Below are 21,703 nucleotides of genomic sequence, written 5' to 3'. Positions count from 1 at the left end.
TTTTTTTGTCTTTTAGGTAATGCACTTGAAAAGGCCTTAATCAGAATAAGCCGTGAAGACGTTGCTAAGAAATGCATGTATGATGTTGTAACTTTAGAGGATGATATGGAAATGGCAGCTGGCAGAGTTGCGATGGATCAATCTGGTAAGTGAATATACTCTTCTTTTCTATTTTTTTTGTTTTTATGATTACTGTGAAAAATTAGCCACTTACTCTGAACACCGGTGCAACTACCGTCTTCCATGCTGTGTCTTTTTCTTAAAAGAAAAGGGATGAGGTCTAACATGTAAAGCCAAACATTTGATTATCGCACATTATAAAAGAAAGGAAAATGTCCATTTTGAATAAGCAAACCTCTTTATTAGTCAAGTCAGTTTTAACATTGTCAGAAAATAGAGATATTTAAAGTAAAAGTTTAAATATAAAAATATAATTAAAAAAAAATATATATTGTTTATAGGTACTCATCCCCCCCTCAAATAATAATAACTGAATTTAAAGTATAATTTAATGTGTGTGTATGTATATATCTCTCTCTATATATATACACACACACAAACGTTTCTGCATAATGAAACAGATCTGTAAAAAAAAATGTACCAAGATTTTAACATGCTGGAGAGAGCTGTTTTGCATAAAAAAGAAATATCTGGATCTTGGAATGTGATCATTATCTGCAAATGTACTGTTATTCTTCTATCTATGCTCTATTGTTATATTTAACATACATTGAGCTTCTAAACAAAAAGGTTTATATATAGAGTGAAATAGTAAAATCATATTTTACTAAAACACACACATATATATATATATATATATATATATATAAAATAAAAATTAAATTTACCAAAATGATCCAAGATGGTAAAACTAAAGTATATTATAAATATTAAAGAATTAATATTTATAAAGTAATCTCAACCAGATGTAAAAGCTTGATAAAACCAAATAGAAGATAGAGCTTATAATAAGAGCAAATAGTTAATAAAACATGTTAAAAACACTTTATACACTAATATATATATATATATATATATATATAAGCATACTTATTGCAAGTAAGCTACACAGAAATGTTTGTGTTTCGTCCATGATGAAAATCACTCATTTAGTTTCACAGATTTCCATTTTATGATTGTTTGTATAGCTAATCAGTGTCTATTCTATCTTCTAACCAATCAGTCCTTTATTTGATTTTCTTACACTCTTACCATTTATCCTTTCTTTTTTAGCCATTAGATATTACTATTACTAAGCTCTACTAATACAGGGTGACCCAAAAAAAACAAAAGCTAAATGGGGGCCATCTAGAACATATGCTGTAGAATGGAGAAAGAAAAAGGCCAAAAACCCTAGTGTTTTGATGTGATGTTTTGAATATAATAAACTAGTTATGACCAAAGTTTCAATTCATTTGGACAAAACACTAAGAAACGGGGCCTAATTAGAGTTTGGGCCCGTTTTTTTGGGGGGGGGGTCAACCTGTATTAAAGTAAATACTAAAAAACATATATATGTAGTTATCCACAGACAGACTATTTTGCTATATCAGAGCTATTCGATGAAGCTAGACTAGCATCCATCCCTAACCTGGTATATAAACCATCTAATTGGTAGTCTGCAATTATACCCTCTAGCCCATGGGATCGATGCCTACAAACAATATTATGAAATCTCTCTCTCTCATTACACACAAACATTTGACCATCGCTTTTTACAGTGCTCAATTTGTTTATTTATAAAGAGCTCCACATTATGTTAAGCAAACAGCTGACGAAATCATTTACAACACTGCTCAACCACTATATATATATATATATATATATATATATATATATATATATATATATTATATACATAAGGTAGTAATAAATTATATACATAGTGTTTATGGGGTTTTTTTTGGGGGGGGGGTCATGTAGGTTAGACCTATGAAACTAGAGTGTTAAGATAGGAGTTATTACAAGTAGCTATATTTTTATATAAGTTTTTATTTATTCAAACATTGTATGTACATAAGTGCATACATGTTTCACCTACAACCTTATTCAAGGTATAGTGACTTGATGATGCTGGATCTTGAATAAGGGAATAAGGTCGTAACCAAAATGTTTTTATAAATACCATTTTTTTTTTTTTTTTTTTTTTTTTTTTTGCAAAAGAGGTGATACCTTAAAAGGTAAAATATGACATAACATGATATGATGTTAGTAAATGAATTTTTTATGTTTTACTTTTGATTGGTTATTGAAAAGAAATTCTGGTGCTTAAACCAGTGCATTTCAGGTGAAAACATTACATACTTACGTGTCATGGCAAAATTAGTATAAATTAGCAAAAATTATTGAGTAAAAAAAAATATAATTACAAGTAAAAGTAGAATTTATCAAATTGAGTTTTCGTTTCTGAATTTTTGAGATGAGGATTATTTGAATTATTTGGATTCATTAGACTACTGTTCTCATCTTGAGTGTCATTTTTGCAACATTTCAGTCAATGTAACCTCCAACCTTCTTTAGGCATATCTTGTCAAACTTGGGAATGTTTCTGTTGAACTTGGGGAACTTGGATGGAATTTCAAATGGAACCCTATATTTTCTTAAACAAGAGCATGCTATCCCTGTGAAGTAAATAAAGGGTTCTGTTTGAAATTCTGTCCAAATTCACGAGTTTGACAAGATACACCTGAAGAAGGTTGGAGGTTACATCGACCGAAATGTTGTGAACATCACACTCAAGATGAGAACAGTAGTCTGATGAATCCAAATAATACGAATTATTGAATTTTATCCTATATTTTAATGTAGAAAAGCTATATGACCAATTCAATATGGCAAATGGACTTATCTCCCTTGACTTTAATTAAGGATCCAGCATTTTTAAACAATAAAATTGTGGATGATTTTTTTTTTTTTTTTTTTTTTTTAAATGCATCTAGCACATCTACTGGATCATTATTCATAATGTTTGGCATTTATACTAATTTCGCTATGTACGATGTGATAGTTTAAAAGATCACCAACATAAATAAGCACCGAAAATTCTAGTAGCTATACAATTTCTTTTTTTTTTTTAAATCTCAAATCCTTATTATTGATTCTTATTTTCTAGGCTTTGATACCTTCAAGGAGGAAGTGGGCATTTCTCGAGATTCATCTATGAAACGAGGCCTCTCACTTGATGTTTCCTATGACGAACAAGATATGATCAAGGTATTTACCTTCAGCATGTATTTTTGTTTGACAATAAAACAGTTTTAATTCAATCAGATTATTAGATAATTGTAAAAAAAAAAAATGTACATTTTCGTATTGAATTATAAATTTTTTAATTCTGTTTAATAAATACAGTAAATGCTCATTGTTAATAAAAAATCAATGCTACACAATGCTTATTTGATCTCTATTATGTAAAATGTTTTTTTTTTTTTTTTTTTTTTAGATTACTTTAATTTGTTAGAGCAATGGTTCCTGACATTTCTAAATAAACTATCCACAAGCAAGAGTAAGGAGAAATCCTTCAAGACTGGGACAATTTTAATTTTTGTTCCAATCTCTCGATTGAGAAAGCTCCGTTTTGGAGAGCTGGATTATTATCCCCCCTCTCCATCCCCACATGAAAAACCGACCTTGTGTTTAACTTTTCACTTCATGAAGAGACAAACAAACAAGATAATTTATGTTATTCATTATTTTCGAAGACCCAATGTTAGCATTAGTAAGTTTGTGATATACTACGAGCATTATTCCAAAAGTAAAGCCTCCTATTATTTATTTATTTTTTTTTAAACTAAAAATGTTGAAGAACTATGAAGACGGGAGTGGTGCTATTATTACAAGCAACCTTTTGTGCTCCAGAATTTTCTACATGATCACCACCATTCTCAACGCACTTTTGCCAGCGATGCACCATGACTGTGTATGGGCATCTGGAGCATGCTTTGTTATATGAGGTTTGTTCCAAAAGTAAAGCATCCTATTTATTTTTTTTTTAAACTCAAAAAGTTGAAGAGCTATGAAGACATTAAAGCAAGCTACCTTTTATACTCCATAATTTATTTTTCTACATATTTATCAAAGCATTTTTGCCAGGAATTCAATGACTCATCTCTACTTCTGACATACGCCCATGATAGAGGTTGCTTTCTTAGTCTCACACCGACACTATCTGTAACAAAAATGAAACTTTCAGGTCATGAATATATCAGTCCACTCATCATAACAATGCAATTTGCAATCCCCTCTGATTCATTTGAGTGGAATAAGAAAAATAGGAGGTATTACTCTTTGAATGTCCCTCAATACAGTGGAAAGAAAGACAAAAATTATTAATTTGAGTAACAGTATAAATTAATGTACATCTTGTCCTATAGGCAAGTAATATTTGTGGGAGTACTAAAGTATATGCAGGAGTACTAAAGAGAAAAAGCTTATTATATGAGTACTCATGCAGAATAGGGATCAGGTTATCATCTGCATATTCCAGGCAGATTATGTAAATCGTTAGGTGTAAAAAAACACTTATCCAATGAAATCGCAGCAGCTGACAAATAGCAGATGATATCTTTTCTTCATTTTTTTTTTATTAAATTGTGAGGTGAAAGTACAGAATATTTACTTTTTATGTTTAATATATTTGTTTTCTACTAAATACTGAGGTCTATTTTTCAGACTAATATGGGAACACAATAGTCAGCAAAGGAGAAATCCTTATAGACTTAGATGATTTGTATTTCTGTCCCAATTTTGGGGGAGCTGGATTTTCTCCACATTAAAAATTGACCTTGGGTCTAACTCTGCCCTTGTGAAAGGCAAGTAGTTAGGGAGAATTCCTGTTCAGAAGGAAAAAATAACAAAAACAATTTATGCACCATAAGTCATATTAGAGTTTTGGGAACCATTGTATCAATTCTTTATTTTATTCTTCATTCAAGTTTGGAGCTCTTTTATTTTTACAGCTTTTTGCTTATTTGTTTTTTATTCCTAATGCATTGTATATTGCTCTCTCTATCTATCATTGTTTCTCTATCTCTCTCTCTCTCTCTCTCTCTCTCTCTCGAGGATAAATATCTCACAAAGGTTAGCACTGCATCTTTGTCTGAAATTTATTTTAAATCAGTTCTTTTTAAAGTCAATTTCAGTGCTATACGCAGCCACCAAGACGCTTCTTAGTTTTGTTTAGACATTCACCCCTTTTCTGCACAAGGATTCGGGTGATTTAGTCCTTTTTTTTTTTTTTTTTTTTTTTTACATTTCTTAGTTTTTATTTAATTTTGTGTTCTTTGGGGATTTCTTGATTCTTTATGTAGCACTTGTATGCTTCAATCAGGCAACATGCACAGTATTTAAAAATATGAGTGTTGGGAAATAAGATAGAGTCAATGTTTTTTTTTCTTTGTTATTTTTTTAGGGGAGGGGGTCTTAGTGATGGGGTTGGGGATATGTGCACCAAATCTCCACACTAATGCGTATCTTTGTGTCTCGCTCTCACTGCGACAGTAAAGTTTGCTTTATTGTCTTCACCCGTCACGCCAAGCATTGTTGATGAGGTCAGTGCTGTATCTTAATTCTGGATACAAAGGTCATCCTACCTGTCACATTGTCTTCTATATTCCAGATGAAGAGATCGCCAGAATCTATGTGTTTAGTCCCTAATAAAATCCTGGTGAGTATTGTCGTGGATCAGTGACAATAAGTCCAAGTAACAGCATATTTTTGTTGTCAATTCTTAACACCTAGACGTTGCCAAGTTTAACAATACAGAAAGAGCTAAATGACATGATCGCCATCTTTCTGAAATATTATTATTATTATTAGACTGCACTGTTTTAAGCTCTTAAAAACACCAGAAGTTAGTAAAACGATTCCAAACTTTGGATAATTCTTTTAACACACTTGATCCAAATATAAAATATCATGCTAAAAAATAAAAGAAATTACAGACATCTGAAGAAATATTTTTCTTAATTACCTACATGTGCACACATATTTTGAAGAAGAAATCCTGGTTCTTTCTCTTATATTAAAAAAAACAAAAATACAGAAAAATCTCCATGATGTCATGGAATGAAAAGATCACGTTCCAAAAATCACATAAATAGATCAAGTAGTTTTTTTTATTTTTATATATCGAAAATCATTTATAACGATTTTAAGCAATTAATTGTAAATCGTAGCCATTACAAGGTTGAAAATAAACAAATAAAATCTTAGAAGCTCGAATTATCTCTTTGTTTATCTAAGATGGAGAGCCAGACACTTTGACCTCGCTTCCTCTTAAAATTGTATTTTCTTAGTTTTTTTGTTTTTTTTAAATACTTGATCAATTTACATCATTTTTCGAATATGACATCTTCATTCTGTCACGAATAGATACATCTTTCAGATTTTTCTGTATCTTTTTTTTTAATATAGAGGAAGTTCTGAACAAGAACTGAAATTTTAGTTTTTCCCTGCAATGAAGAAACATTTTTAAAAAAAGTTGAAATATAACATTCTTACCTGATTTTTGGAATTTCATTACACGTTACAGATAACTTTTGATTCAAACCCAGAAAGTTTAACATTAACTTGAAACTTGAAAAATGTTTGTTTAATTAAAGGACATGGCAGTAGTTCTTGGGGCTCAAATTATGTTTTTTTAATATTTATTCATGTAAAAATGTTTTCAGCTTCCACTAAATTTAAAATACTTACTTTTTATAGACTTTGCAGATGTTCAAAATATTAAGTTTAAAAAATTGGTGAAAATTAGCATAAAAACAAATGCTTTCTGGAAACATTTAATCAAAATAGTTTTGCAAAGTAATGTTTGCATTTCTTTTTAAAATAATCAGTCAAAATCAAAAATGTTAAAATTACAAAAAAAAAGTCTTATTTTTATTTAATGTACTAGAACACTAAAATCCAAATGTATAAAAAAAAAATAATATTTAATATATATTTGATATTAAATTTTGCTAAATTCGATTCTGCATTAAACAGAAATAAAACAAAACAAATTATTAAATAGTTTTCTCGTTGAAGAAGCAAATCTATATTTCAAGAGAAATTAAATTATTTTAAAATCATAACTTTTCGATGGAGTATAAGGTACACACTTGGTTTAAGCAGAGAATTTTTAAAACATAAAAACTGTTCTTGTTCAGAATTTGTCCTAAAAATAAAGAAAAATTTGTATGATGTATGTAGTTGTTACGAAATAAAAATATCATATTCCAAAAATCACATAAATTGAAGCAGTTTTATTTTTAAACTAGAGAGGGGCTTGCCCAATCATAATATAACTTAAATATACTTAAATTCATGCAGATTTTCTATTTATTATTACAGAGCCAATTCTGTATTAAATATTATATATATATATATATATATATATATATATATAGTACTGATTTCCAAAGTTTTTATAAAAAATGACTTTGGTGCCATCAGTTAAAATCAAAACCAAAACATTTGAAGCTCCAGCTGTGTTCCCTACTGTTTGAACTATCGGCAGATAGATGAGAAAGATTTTAAATAAACCATTTCAAGCTATGAATGAATTTGCGCATGCACAAAAGTAATAAAAATATGTCAGCAAGTTGAAATGAACATTTTACATTTCAACTTGCCGACATATTTCTGTATGCATTATTCATCCATTCAAGCAAATACTTGACTCATTCTTAACAATCCTTGATGTATGATTACTATTTTCTGTTAATTTCAGTGTTATGTAACCATCAGTTTAAGAGTTTATTGGTTAAATATTTACCCCCACACACACATACATAAATACATCTACTGTTTTATTTATATTTTTAAATAAGAAAATAAAATTTAATAAGTAACGGAAGAGCGGCCATCTTGTCTGTCATTTTGAAAATAATCTGAAAAAAAAAAGCAGAACAAAGGGAGATCTCCCAGTAATTCAAACTTGGGAAATTAATGTTGTAATGCCTACGAATTCCCATTAATCTCTTAAAAACGATTTTCTTTATAAAAATAAAACTACTTGATCAATTTATGTGATTTTTTGGAATATATTTTCATTTTATTACGGGTACATACATCATACAGATTTTTTTTTTTTAATTTTTAAAATAGGGTGAATTCCTGACAACAATGTAAAAAAATATATACTTTAGCAAGTTTCTTCATTAACTAACACACATAGATACACGCACATAGGCATAAAGTAAATGTGTGTACACACGCACACTCATATACACATATTTATGACCTGCAGATGATGACTTAGACTGTAGAATTTCCAAACTCTTTTCAAACCTGGTTATGCATGCACTAATACCATTGAGAAAAGAATGAACTCTAACTTTCCTTCAATTGTTTACATTAGGCATGGTGTTTCAATTAATAACTTGTAATGTTGTGATATGCCATTAAACCGATATATGCGCATACTAGCAGGACCTGTGTTCTGGATTTGCCCAAGGAAAATTGAGGAAGCCAAAAATCAAAATCTCCATAAATAAATCAACCAGAAAAAAAAAAATGAAGATTGTTTTCACCCAAAATATGACACTATTATCCACAATGTAGAAAATATTTGTAAATAGAGCTGTGGTTATACTAAAATAAAAACAATTATTGAATAAGAAAATAATAAAAAGAAATAGTAAATTAATGAGGTGTCCTTTTACAAAGCAATCCGCAAATCAATTAATTGTTGGATGTTGATTGCATAGACCTGTCTTAGTATGCGAGTTGTTTTTTATCCTGAAAATGGAGTTGGTGTTTGGTGTCTCTGTTAGTACAATAAATGGTTAAATTATATAGCTTCCTTCCGTCTTGACAGACTATATATCCATCATCATACAGGTGCCTTCGTGTGAAATTTTTGTGGCAGGAGTTGCGCAATTGCCAACCACACCTCTCCTGAGTTGGCATTGTTAAATACCAGTGCTAAGTGGAGGTTCAGAACGATTGAAAACAATGCTGAGGTAAGCGGAGAGTACATACAGTGCCTAGAACTCCCAAATGATTATCCATCTGGTACTAGCCAAGCTCAACGTTACTTATGATAATTCAGGCTACTATATAATTATAGCCTGAATTCAGAGTCGGAGAACAACAAAAGGTAATTAAACATGTAGCTAACAGTTATAAATTGTGCTGATGAGATTATATCTAAAGAAACACAATATTGTCTCTGAAACGATAGTACACTAAATCATGAAATTAATTTACCTCGTATGCATATTTAGTAGAATTGACTCGTCTTTGAGTATTTATTGCTGTTGTTTGACTGATAAGTTTTCAAGCCATGTTGTGCTTAAAGTTTTTTGTTAAGTAATGAAAGGCTTTGCACAGAATCTTAGCGATTTGATGTAAAAAGAGGAGGAAATCTACATCATTGGAAGTAAGAGTTGCCACAGATGTAATATTGGTGTTCTTTCTCCTATATGCCTACTTTAATAAAGACTGAAAGGGGGACATCTCTCTCTCTCTCTGGTATTTTAACACACGTTTCAACTTTAGTATTTGTATGTTTCAACACATTATATATTTAGGTGAAAACCAAAGTCAGAATCTACCAGGCCCTCATCCGCACCATTCTCCTTTATGGCTGCGAGACTTGGCCTAATGCAGGCAAATGACCTATGCAAACTGGAGGTATTAAACCCTCACTGTCTATGCCGTATCCTCTGTGTCCGCTGGCAAAAATTTATCTCAACAGTACAATTTGCACTCGCTGCAAGATCCACTCCTTCCAAAAATCTCTCCTTGCCAGACGACTTTGTTGATTCAGTCACACCCTTTGACAAAATTCAGGTGAATTCATCTGTGAAATCACCAATCCAGTACCACCACTAGCACCAGGCTGGAAGAAACACAGTGGTGGCCAACTCAAAACCGTGGCTGAGGACAATGAATTTGAACTGATTCTGGCCCTCACCTTTACAGAGTCTGTCACTGGAACTGTAAATGGTTTGCACTCATAACAGAAGTAGCCTTGGATTGCCATGCCTGGTTAGCCAGTGTTTTACACATGATGAATTTGTTGGAAAGAGTCAGCCTAATCGACCTATGGTGAATGCTATGACCATATATATGTATGTGTATATATATATATATATATATATATATATATATATATATATATATATATATACTGATAATTTGGATAATTATAGTTTATAAATATATATACTTTTATATTGCGGCATCACTTGGATAAAAAGGATACTATTTCTCTATTAGCATTTAAGTCAATGCTTCTCTCTAAAAAAAATATTTGAATTTGTTCAATTGTCAATATTGCAAAACAATAACAAAATAACATTTATATCTTCTCTGCTGCTAACAAATTTTCATGACCGAGTGGTAAGGGCACTGGGATGCTAGTTTCAGTAATCTATGGAGAATTATATTTTAAGTTTATATATAATATATATATATATATATATATATATAATCAAGTGTACTAGCATGAAAATAATTTGCAATATTGTAGTGGACAGATATAATAACTGAACATGTTTGTCCGTCTTGCTTCAATAATAATGTGCAAATTTAATTTTATGAACAAAGATAGGGAGCTTGATCTTAGTAATAACTGATAATAATGAAAAAGAAAGGAAAGAAAATCGCATGCAAATTTATTTTCATGAGAATAGAACAGGAGGCTTAATTTTACTACTATTATTAATAATAAGGAATGAATTCCTTTCATTAGATACAAAATAAGAATAAAAATTGCAAAGCAAGTGAGTGGGTGAAGTTATTAATTTTTTTTTTTCCTTTTAATATTCAGTTTTTGGTCTCACTAGAAATTTAAAAAAATAAAAATTCTTACCCTGCATATATTTACATACACATATATAGGTAATGTTATATTTTGTTTATTAATCCAATAAACGTGAGTTCTGGCTTAATTATGATTGGATAGGAGGGATGGTGGTTATTTTCTTTGCAAGTTTGGTTTTTGTGCTTTGCTTTCGAACCTGAAATAAAAATGAATGTATTTTAGTTGCTGTTTTTTTTTTTATTATTTTTTTTTTTCGTTTTATTATCTGCAGTGTTGTTTCATTAAAACGATTTTCATCTCATTTTTTTTTTTTTTTTTTGTAGTTTTAGTTTTTGTTCATCAACTTTTTTTATCGCATCTTTGTATTTTGCATCATTTATTTTCTGTTTCATGTCCTTGTTTTCTGTCTTTTAATGAAAGTCCTACAATTTCTTATATAACCATTTTATAAATTGTTATATTTATATTTGTTTATATCTTTAAGAAAAAAGAGATTAAATTTATGATAATTATTAAAATTTATATTTTCCCTCACTTCTTTTTTATTTTTATATATATATATACATGGTCACAACACTTGACATGCTAATGTTTCAGACAAATGATCGGTTACAACCAGAAATTCTTGTCAGGCAACTTAAATGGTTGCTCTCCACAGAAGAAACCAGTCCTCAAAGCAACCATTTATTAAGTCTCCTAACGTGAACTTTTGGTTTTAACCGACCATTTGCCTGAAACATTAGCATGTCTAGTGTTGTGACCATGTAAATTTGTTTCTATCAATAAAAAAAAAATATATATACACACATAGGAGTCAAAGAGAGAAAATGAAGGTATAAAAACTATATATATATATATATATATATATATATATATATATATATATATATATAAAATAAAAATTACAATTAAATTTACCAAAATGATCCAAGATGGTAAAATTAAAGTATATTATAAATATTAAAGAATTAATATTTATAAAATTATCTCAGCCAGATGTAAAAGCTCGATAAAACCAATATATGTATATATATATATATATATATATATATATATATATAGTAAGTATAATTCTCACAAGAATGAAACGTGGAATATTCTATGTAGCTTAATTGCCATATATATTACAACTTACTACCTAGCTCTACCTATGTATTGAGCACTGTTGAAGTAAATACTGAAAAATTTATGCATAAAATTATATCTTCGTATATTAATTTATGTGATTAAATAAAGTAATCACACACGCACACACATATATTTATTCATTTATTTAATAAGGGTATATATCAATTAAGGGTGGTATATAAAAACCTAATTTTAACTCCCCCATTTTTATATATGCACATACACATCTAAGAAGTAAATAGACACCTTTATCATTAATAATAAAAAATTTCTGTCAGAGGGTCTTAATGGACCTAATCAATATTGATTATTTTCCCTTGCTGATGAATTGGAAAATCACTTAGTGGAAAATGGCATCTTGAGATATTTGACATTGAGTCTACCTTTATATTAACCTATAATTTTGCTCCTCTTACAGTTTTAAGGCTTCTTTGGTTGTTGTCATGAATGATGATAGATGATCTATATATTTTATTAGAAGCACAAAAAATGGCATTTAATATGTTATTATAATATCTATAATATATAATATGTTATTTATATTAAAATATTGATGCTTCATCATTTTACTTCTACTGTGTATAGCTCCAAATGCTAGCCATCGACAAAGGAAGTAGAAATTTTAAATATGTATGAATTGTTTTTGTTGAGGTGTCTATTTTTTCTTCCATGTCTGTATACATTCATATGTTTGTTGTTTCTTGATTTCAAATGATTATCAAATAAGTTTGGTTTAAATAATTCTTTTTTTATTTCTTTTTGTTCAGGTATTTTTATAAAACACTGTCTGTTTAAGTTGGAAATTGAATTTTCATTACTAAATTCACAGATTAAATGGAAGTACCAAAAGATGCTTATGCCGATTGGTGAACAAATAAAAATTGTAGTTCCAAATATGTTAACAGGAAAACTCTTTGGCATACTTGCGTATCGGTCAAAAATAGTTATCTGCACGAGACATTGAGAAAAATTATCAAATAGAATTTTAATCTATTATATGAATCTCAGTCATTTGTGTGTTTGTATATCTGCTAAAAACTTATGTCATCCACATTAAACAGAAAGAACAGTCTCTCAGACACATAATATCGAAAAATTAGAAAAAATCAATTATTTCATGTTAGAAATGTCATTTTGTATGAAGCGGGAGAGGGGGTCAGGTAAAAATCTTGATTTTGACACTGTTAATCGCACATGTGCGGACGGTTATTTCCTTGTTTTATTTTAAAAAGCTAAGTTTGCAATGTGATTAAATTAGTGTCATCTTGGTCCAATCAATAACATGTTCGCTTACGAACTTGTGTTTTGAAAGTTTGCGCCTAGCACATGGCATTTTTTTTTCTTTTAATAACGTTTTCTCTCTCCTATCTTTTAACATTCTCAACTTTCTTTCACGCACCTTTTTTTTTCTTTTGATAACATAATAAGGTGGCACCAAAGTCCTGTGGTTTTTTTTTTTCAATTGACTCTATTATATATGAAATAACCATGTTTTATGACCGGGCAATGCTGGGAGCCCACCCGCTAGTCTATAATATAAAAAGGAGGTTGTCTGTGTACATGTTTGCATGTTCGACTAAGTCAAAACCTACAAAACAAATACCCACAAGGTTGGTATTTTATTGATCGGCATTGTCCCGGATTAATATCTAAGATTTAAAAAAAAAAAAATTCATTCTTGGATCCTAAACTCGCACAGATTTTGTCATAAGGGGGATCAATTTTCTAGCCACATTATGTACTAAGAAAAGGGAAGTAACTCTGATTTTTTTATCAAATAGTTAATTCCCTTATGCCAACTCATTCCTTGAGGAATCTATAAAAACAGATTATCTGTGTATGTCCAGAGAGAGGAATGGACTGGACAGAGAAGAATGTGTGGGGTGGGGAAAATGAGGAGGGATGCTAGAGGAGAAGGAAAGAGAAAGATAGAGAGATAAAAAGTTTAATAAAAATATGTTACCCTTTTTCTCTGGGCAACGTCAAGTAACCGTGTTAGTTAAATAGAAGATTCAGTTTTCTCATTTTGTCGATCCACCATTGGTAAGAGTGGAAATTCTGCAAAGCAGGGGGAGATAAGTCAATCTGTAGTTTTGTTAGGATCAATCTTAAAAAAAAAAACAATATAGTTTCTTCCCTTAGACTGATAAGAATAATCGGCCTTGGATGAAGTAGGAGTGGAAGTTCAACCATTGAGGATGAAACACACATACACAGATCCCAACAAGAGATTTACATCATTGCACATCTGGTGGCTCAATTAACGTTGTTGAATAAATTGGTTGAGCATTCCCCTTTGTCCGCATATTATTTTTACATGGTTATTTCACTGACAACATACATTTTAAAATCTGTAATAAATTTAACCGAATGATAATGAATGATAGATGGGAAAAATATGAAAACTGATTTTTATCTTTTAATTAAATTAAAATTCTACTCAATAATTTTTCCTAATTTTTGGTGAGGATATTAATTTTTTGCATAATACATAAGTATATCAAAGAGTTTTCACTTAAAATGCAATTTTCAATTGTGCCCCATATTGTATAAGCACCAAATAGTCTTGTTATTCTCATGTCTTAGAATTATGTTTGAGACATCCACAACTATTTGATACATTGCATAAATGAATGTCTGTTACTGAACAAAAGATTTGATTTCAAACATATTATATATAATGATTACACATGTATTATATATAATGATTTTAAACGAGATATGTGTAATGATTTTAAACAAATTATATATAATGATTTCAAATGAATTATATATAATGATAAACCTTCTGTATCTATTAGATGTGTTGAACATTCTTTCCAAAATCTCCAACATTTTCAAATTATAGTGTTAGATAGATAAATAAAACTTTCAGAATTGATTTTGTTTTGGACTGCTTTTAATTGTAGAGTTATTGACTAATTTTTTTAGTCATCTTCCATAAGTTTTATAAAGTGTGGATGTAAGTCTGATAAAAGGTGGAAGGCACAAATATAAAAAGATTTTGTAAATTTTGAATTGGAGAAGAATTTGTTAAAATTTTGGAACAGATATTTAATACTCAGAAAATGTTTATCACATTCAACAAAACATTTTTGTCTTTACTGTTCAACAACTTTCTTTAGATTGGCTGATGTGTAAGAAAAACATAGAAATTAAAATTTAAAATAAATGGTGCATTTATGATGTGGTGGGAAAAAGATTTTATTTTGCTTTTCTTTTCTTTTTAATGAAAAAAAAAACAGACGTTAAAATTCGAAATATGTGATGTTGTTATATGAAGTGGAATGAATCTTTTTCTTTAATCATTCAGAAAAACAATAAAATATTCATTCCAAGGGGATGTTTACATATATATGATGGGGAAATTTAATATAGATGTTAACAAGAAGTGTGAAAGTACAAAGTTTTATTGAGAAATGTGGTGTCAAAAATAGCAACCATGGATGTAAGTTTATTTTTTTATTTTTTGTGAAGTTGGTGATTATAGGAAATAAAGAAGCTACTATGTTTGTGTCAGCTAATGTTGAGAAAGTCTTAACAATAAAGACAAAAATTTTGAACATATAAACAAATTCCAGTTTTCTTTCATTTTTCATTTAATTTGCTAACTATAATCATATTAGCATGCACATAAGTTGTTTTTTTGTCTATTTGTTTTTTCTTGTTTTATTTTTTGTTAACTTTTTCAAATATTCTTGTTGTAGGAATCTGAATCTGCAGAAGAATCGGGCAGCGATGCTGACACAGAAAAGCACCGACAAAACAAAGGTAGTTGATTCTTGTTTCTTATTGTCTTTTTTTATCCTTTTCAGTTGTTATATTCAGCCATTTTAGTTGTAAAATATAAACATTTCACAACTTATTCTCAGAGGACATTCTATACATTTCTACATTTACATATATATATATATATTAAAGATTTGTTTTCTTACTAAAAAAAAAAAGGTGAATGAATTTTTTTTATTAGACTATTCTCATTCTTTTAATATCTGCATGCAATGTCCTATAAAATGTTGAATTTTAAGTTTAATTTTAAGGCTTCAGAAACATTGTCAGAACTATGTAAAATATGTCATTATTAAATAAATATAAATTTTTCTGAGTAGTTAATTGTGTGTATGCGCGTGCGTGTAAATATCTCCCAGCTTTCATATTTTATTTTTTGTTGTTGTTGATAAAGAATTCTTGAATAATATTCTGTTATGATCATATTTCTCTCAATCTGTCTCTAATTTTTTGTAATTATGTATAGCGTCTTGTTATGGTAGTCAAGATATTTTCTATATATTGTTACTCTATTGTTTTGGTAAAGATACAGACCCATTATTTATTGCAGTGGATTTTTTTTTTAAATTTAAGATTATTCAGTAAGCATTACTATTGGCAACTTGAATTACTTTTAAAGAAAATACAGTTGGAAAATTAGCAAAAAAAACGTTATTTTGGTTTATCTACTCATTTGTGACATATATATAAAACAAAATTTATTTAATAAAAATGTAAAAATGTTAACTTGCCGTAAATATTGGTTGTGAGTAAATTAATAAACAGCCGGGCATCTTGTTATTGCAGGAAATATGGTATAAGAGCAATCTGGAAGGGACAAAGATAAATATCATATCAGTTCACTTCAATCTGGCTCAATACCTTACTTCTTGCAATAACAAGATGGCTGACCACTTATTAACTCACAACTAATATCTATTGCAACTTAACATTTTTATATACTTTTTATTATATAGTTAATTTTTTTCTTTCATAAATATGTTACAAATTATTAGGTAAACTAAAATAAAATGTTTGGGGACTAATTTTCCAAATTATATTTTCTTTTAAAAGAATTTATATTACCAATAGTAATATTTATTGATTATTTCTGAAATTAGTCGTTATTATTTGTTAATGTATGTATAAAATGTTTCTTGAACAATTGCCGATTTGCATGGTTACTATCATACGTGACTATGAATGCTATATGAATTCTGCTTACTCGTGAGAAAAAAAATGTCAGTCTAATAACGCATTCCAGGGAAATAACTCTTATTTAGATAATGATAATCTAGAATTGTCAGAATGCTTGGATTTGTATGTTTTTTTGTTTTTTTTTTTAATCTGAAAACTTTTAATGCATAGATAAAAAAAAATAGATTGTATAACAACCTGGCTATCTTCAATGATAAACCAAATATATTTGTTAATTTTTGTCTTTTGTTAAAAAATGTTTGGTTTGTTATATCACTCAATATTTTATAATAAAATATCAATCTTTTGACGAAATTATTAGCCCAGTTTTTTTTTTTTTATATCTGTAAAAAAAAATATATATTTTTTTTGTTATGTTAAGTTAGTTATTGTAATGAACCTTGCCACACTGTATGTTTTAAGACGTTTTTAAAGAAGGAAAGAGAAAAGAGGAGCAAGTATTTTGATTCCCATGTCCTTACTACAGTGCCCTCAGAGCAGACAAGTCAGGAGGAAGAGACAGTGTCAAAAATTGTTGATTCAAGGCGTCCTGAGGCAGTGTCCCCTAAAACACAAGACGCTGAACAGCTAAAGCTGGCGGCTGATCGTAAGAAAGAAGCTTATGTCGCTCTCGCCCAACAAATGGATTTCTTGGCCGATCAGGAAGAACAGATGAAACAAGTTGAAAATAAACAAGAAGAAGGTACTAAACTAGCCGCATGCTAGATTGCAAAATTGCCTGCCTCTCATCAAAATTGAAATAACTCTCATCTCTTCTAACAAATGATCATTCATTTCTTCACTTGAAAAGCTTGCATAAAAAAAACTACTGCTACTGCTTCAACTTATTAGCAACCATTATAACCATCAATAAATGTATTTTGCCATTAAACACTTTCTAAAAAAAAAAATCACTTCCATCCCTTTCTAACCATTTTTTTTTTCCATAAATATTGTTCCATCTTTTTTTTTTTTTTTTAATGCTTTGCAAATATTTTTCTTTTTCTAATCCTTAAATGAATAAAAGGAGTTGCTATGTACACGTTTCTGCATTATATAAATTATATCCATGTCAACATGGGATTAAATTTCCATAATGATTGGCTGCTTTATATTGAAAAGCAATTATAAAACCATGATATGAGGATCATGTTAACTTTAGCCAAAAAATTGGCTGACAGTCACCATGAAAAATGAACCCCAGATGTATACATATTAGACGCATGCACATATGAATACACGCACAGACACAAAACACTCGTATTCTTTCTCCCTCTCTTCGTCTCTTTATTATATACACACACACACACATATATATATATATATATATATATATATATATATATATATTTATTTATTTATTTATTATTATTTTATTCAATTTAGGTTAACAAAATTTTAAGACTAGTGTTAATGAAGACCAGAGGTTTTGTTTGGTTGCCTGATGAAATCTTTTTAGATTGAAACAGTAGATTTATTGTCGCGACCAATGATAATTTTGTTTACCTAAATTGAATAAAATAATATCTTGCTCTTTTTATTGAGCACTATCAACAACCTTGTTAAATTCAATGGTTTTTACTTTGGGATATTTATAACTTGAAATATATATATATATATATAGTAAAAATTTTATTAATACAAACACTTTTTATTTGGCTACATATTTGTGGGCACGTTGCACCTCGTGCCACTGGGGTTTTTACCTTGGAATCAAAATCATTTGTCTAATAACCTTTTCCCTGTTTATTGCAGTATGTTGCTCATCCTGTGCTGTTGTAGGAGGTTCACCCTCCCAGTTTTTGCTTTCTCTTTTTGAGAAAGGCATTAGTTTATTGCTAATCGCCTGAGGCACCCCTATCAAGGAATGTTATCAGGGCTACTCAGGCAATTTTGTGGGCTAGAGTGCTCCTTCTCAGGGGTGCTGGCTTTTCAATCCCACTTTTCTGACCCTTGTCTAATCTTTCCGCAGTGTGAGGGTGATAAATACAATTCTAATAGCTGGGAATTAACTAAGCTTCCACAGGCAAAGTTTTTTTTGTATAAAGGAAAAACTGAAATTTCATCTCCACCTTCATACTAAAAAACCTGACCTGTCAAATCCAGGAGATGCCCATCTGGAATTTAAACATGCCAGCGAATGTGTAGCCAAAAATATTTGTATAAATAAAATAAATTATATCAAATAAGTATGTAGCTCTATATATTATTGAGCACTATTATGTAAACACAGTAAGGATTCACTTGATTCACTTCTATAATCCAAACTTCACCAGTATTATGTGTGTGTGTGTGTGTGTGTGTGTGTGTATGCATGTGTGCACTCATAGATAGAGCACTCCAAGACTTGTACAGGACATATTAGTCTAGTTGCAATGATTTACTAATATATATATATATATATATATATATATATATATATATAAGTAAATAAGTTGCAATTTAAAGATATAATTTTGAATAAATTACAACACAATATCTTATACTAACATAAAAAAATAATTCAATTTAAAATTCTATACGATTTGCAATTCAAAACCACAAATAACATGACAAATTAAACAAACTTATCCTCATTAAATTGATCACATTATTTTTTCTATCATTTTAAAACAAACACCAAAAACAATATGGCTTATTTTATCCATAGCAATTGTAATTCGCATGTGATAAACTTAACTACGTCCTGTCTTTAGGGGCTATGATAAAGTTTAGCAGATATATTTATGAACAAAATTAAATTACAATGATTGTGATAATTGAAGTAAGGCAGCTCCATAGAGTAAATGTGGTATTGTGGTGACTGCTGAAGTGAAAGCAATGGGCAAATGGTGAAAGAATGAAACAAACTATGCTTCAACAAATCGGTCAAAATACATCTAGTTAAGAGTACGATATAAGATGACTAACATTCCCCATAACCCCAACTCTCCACACTTTTGATGGCTTTGTGCCTCATTTGTAGGTAAAATTTATTTTTTTATTTGCAAATAAATAATTCAGAGTGTAATATCTGTTCTGTTTTCAAAGGAAGAGAAATCCTTTTCGACTGGATCAAATTTTGTTTTTGTCGCATTCAGAGGAGCACATTTTAGGAGCTGCATATACCCCACATTAAAATCTGACCATGGGTCTAACTTTGCCCTTGTGAGGGGGGAGGCAAGTGAATAGGAACTTAACTTTAAGAGGGGTAATTCTTTTTTGACTGGACTGCAACGACATTCATCAGGAATGGGTTGAGAAAGCTCCAAAAGAGTTCACCATATTCCATGTCAAGATAGTCCACCCACACCAATTGGTAACTATGTCTTCAGTATCCTTCAGCCACATGTGGTTGCAACAAAAATATATGGAATAGCCATCAACCTCATGTCTCTTCCCTGTTCTAATTCTTTCTGGCTTTATAACTAGCAAGTTAATTTTGAGTTTAATCCTTACAATATTCTCATGGTTACAGTTTTTTAATTTTTGAGATGAGGATTGGTTATTCGTATCATTTGGATTCTTCGGACTACTGTTCTCATCTTGAGTGTAATTTTCACAATATTTCAGTTAATGAAACCTAACTTTGGAATATTTCCATCAAACTCTGAAATCTGCATAGAATTTTGAACAGAACCCTTCATTTAATTCACAGGGTAGCATGCTCTTGTTCCATGATCCATGACTGGATAGAGGTCCTAAGTAATTTGCAATTGTATTTTTGGTCGCCCACACTGAGGATTGAACTCTCAACCTTTAGAAGAATGTCACTTTTAAAACTGAATTTTTCTGCACCATGTGTCCTTGCGAATTAAAGAAAGGGATCTGTTCAAAATTCTGTGCAGATTCCTGAGTTCGACAGTACGTGCAATATGTCTCCATAATGTAACGTTTGTCTCTTATGTTGTTCATAGTAGCAGTATAGAATGGCACCCCCACCCGCTCGCATACGTGTTGACAGTGACCATTTAAAATTCTTCCAACCTTTAATGACAACAGCACATGTTTTCGGTTTTATTTCCTTTTTCTTTATTTTACTCGGTCTTCTCTCAAACGTCCCCTGTTGTGGGGAGGTGAAAAAGACCTCTGAAATGTGTTTCATTTTACTGACAAAACTCAAGAGAGAAAGTATCTGGTCGTTTCTCCACCATCATTATTACTTGTTGGAAGTGACTCCCTGTTACTATTCATTTCCTTGCCACATTCATTATTTTATTTTCTTAACTCACTTTTGTAACAATTGTGGTCGTGTAAGGGTCTGAAAAAAAGTTAGAACTTGGTATTGAGTGGAAATAAAATATATTGAGTATTTATTTATTTTATTTTTATTTTTTATTTATTTTTTTTTATTTTTATGTCGGACTATTATCCTCATCTCCATAGTTGTTGTTTCACCACATTTCGGCCAACTCATCCTCTGGCCTTCTTCAGATGATCTTCAGAGCCTGTGGTGCAGTGAATAGAGGTATTGAATCTCTATGGTTTCAGGTGAGCATTGTCTGAAGATAGTGGTCTCAATCTTGCCCAAAGCAGGCCAAAGGATTAGTTGACCGAAACCTGGTGAAACAACAATTATGAAGATGAGGATAACAGTCTGCAAAAGAAAAAATAAATAATCAATAAAAAATTTTTTTTTAAATACTCTTCTCAAAAGATTTCCAATAAAAATAATATATAAAAAAATATTGAATCAAAAGGTAAATACAACAAATGAAGACTGTGGTTGTATGTCAGTCCTGCTGCCAAATGCACATAACTTGTGTGTTAATGTGAGAAGAGAGATTCTCCTGATCTTTATAATATGTAGAGAAGTTTATTAACTGTAGGGTGGACACACAACAACAGCAACAAAGATAGCCACCATCATCATATTGA

The 21,703-nt window shown here is 29.9% G+C and overlaps 1 protein-coding gene across 50 annotated transcripts in view; it reads left to right on the top strand.

Annotated features, from left to right (window-relative positions):
• Window positions 1-21,703, top strand: part of LOC145294072 (uncharacterized) — a 616,260-nt gene that overhangs the window by 419,444 nt on the left and 175,113 nt on the right. For all 50 annotated transcript variants that reach the window (XM_080141108.1, XM_080141084.1, XM_080141083.1 and 47 more), the window contains 5 exons: window positions 17-145; window positions 3,113-3,213; window positions 5,618-5,665; window positions 15,589-15,652; window positions 17,334-17,549. In XM_080141108.1, the coding sequence (XP_079997234.1) occupies window positions 17-145; window positions 3,113-3,213; window positions 5,618-5,665; window positions 15,589-15,652; window positions 17,334-17,549 (558 nt within the window). The remainder of the gene's footprint in view (window positions 1-16; window positions 146-3,112; window positions 3,214-5,617; window positions 5,666-15,588; window positions 15,653-17,333; window positions 17,550-21,703) is intronic.

The sequence above is a fragment of the Euprymna scolopes genome, chromosome 15, assembly GCF_053919585.1.
Source record: "Euprymna scolopes isolate OS-2025 chromosome 15, ASM5391958v1, whole genome shotgun sequence".
NCBI classification, from domain to species: Eukaryota; Metazoa; Mollusca; class Cephalopoda; order Sepiida; family Sepiolidae; genus Euprymna; species Euprymna scolopes.
Note: the sequence above shows the minus strand (reverse complement) of the source record. Positions and strands in the feature narration are given on the sequence as shown.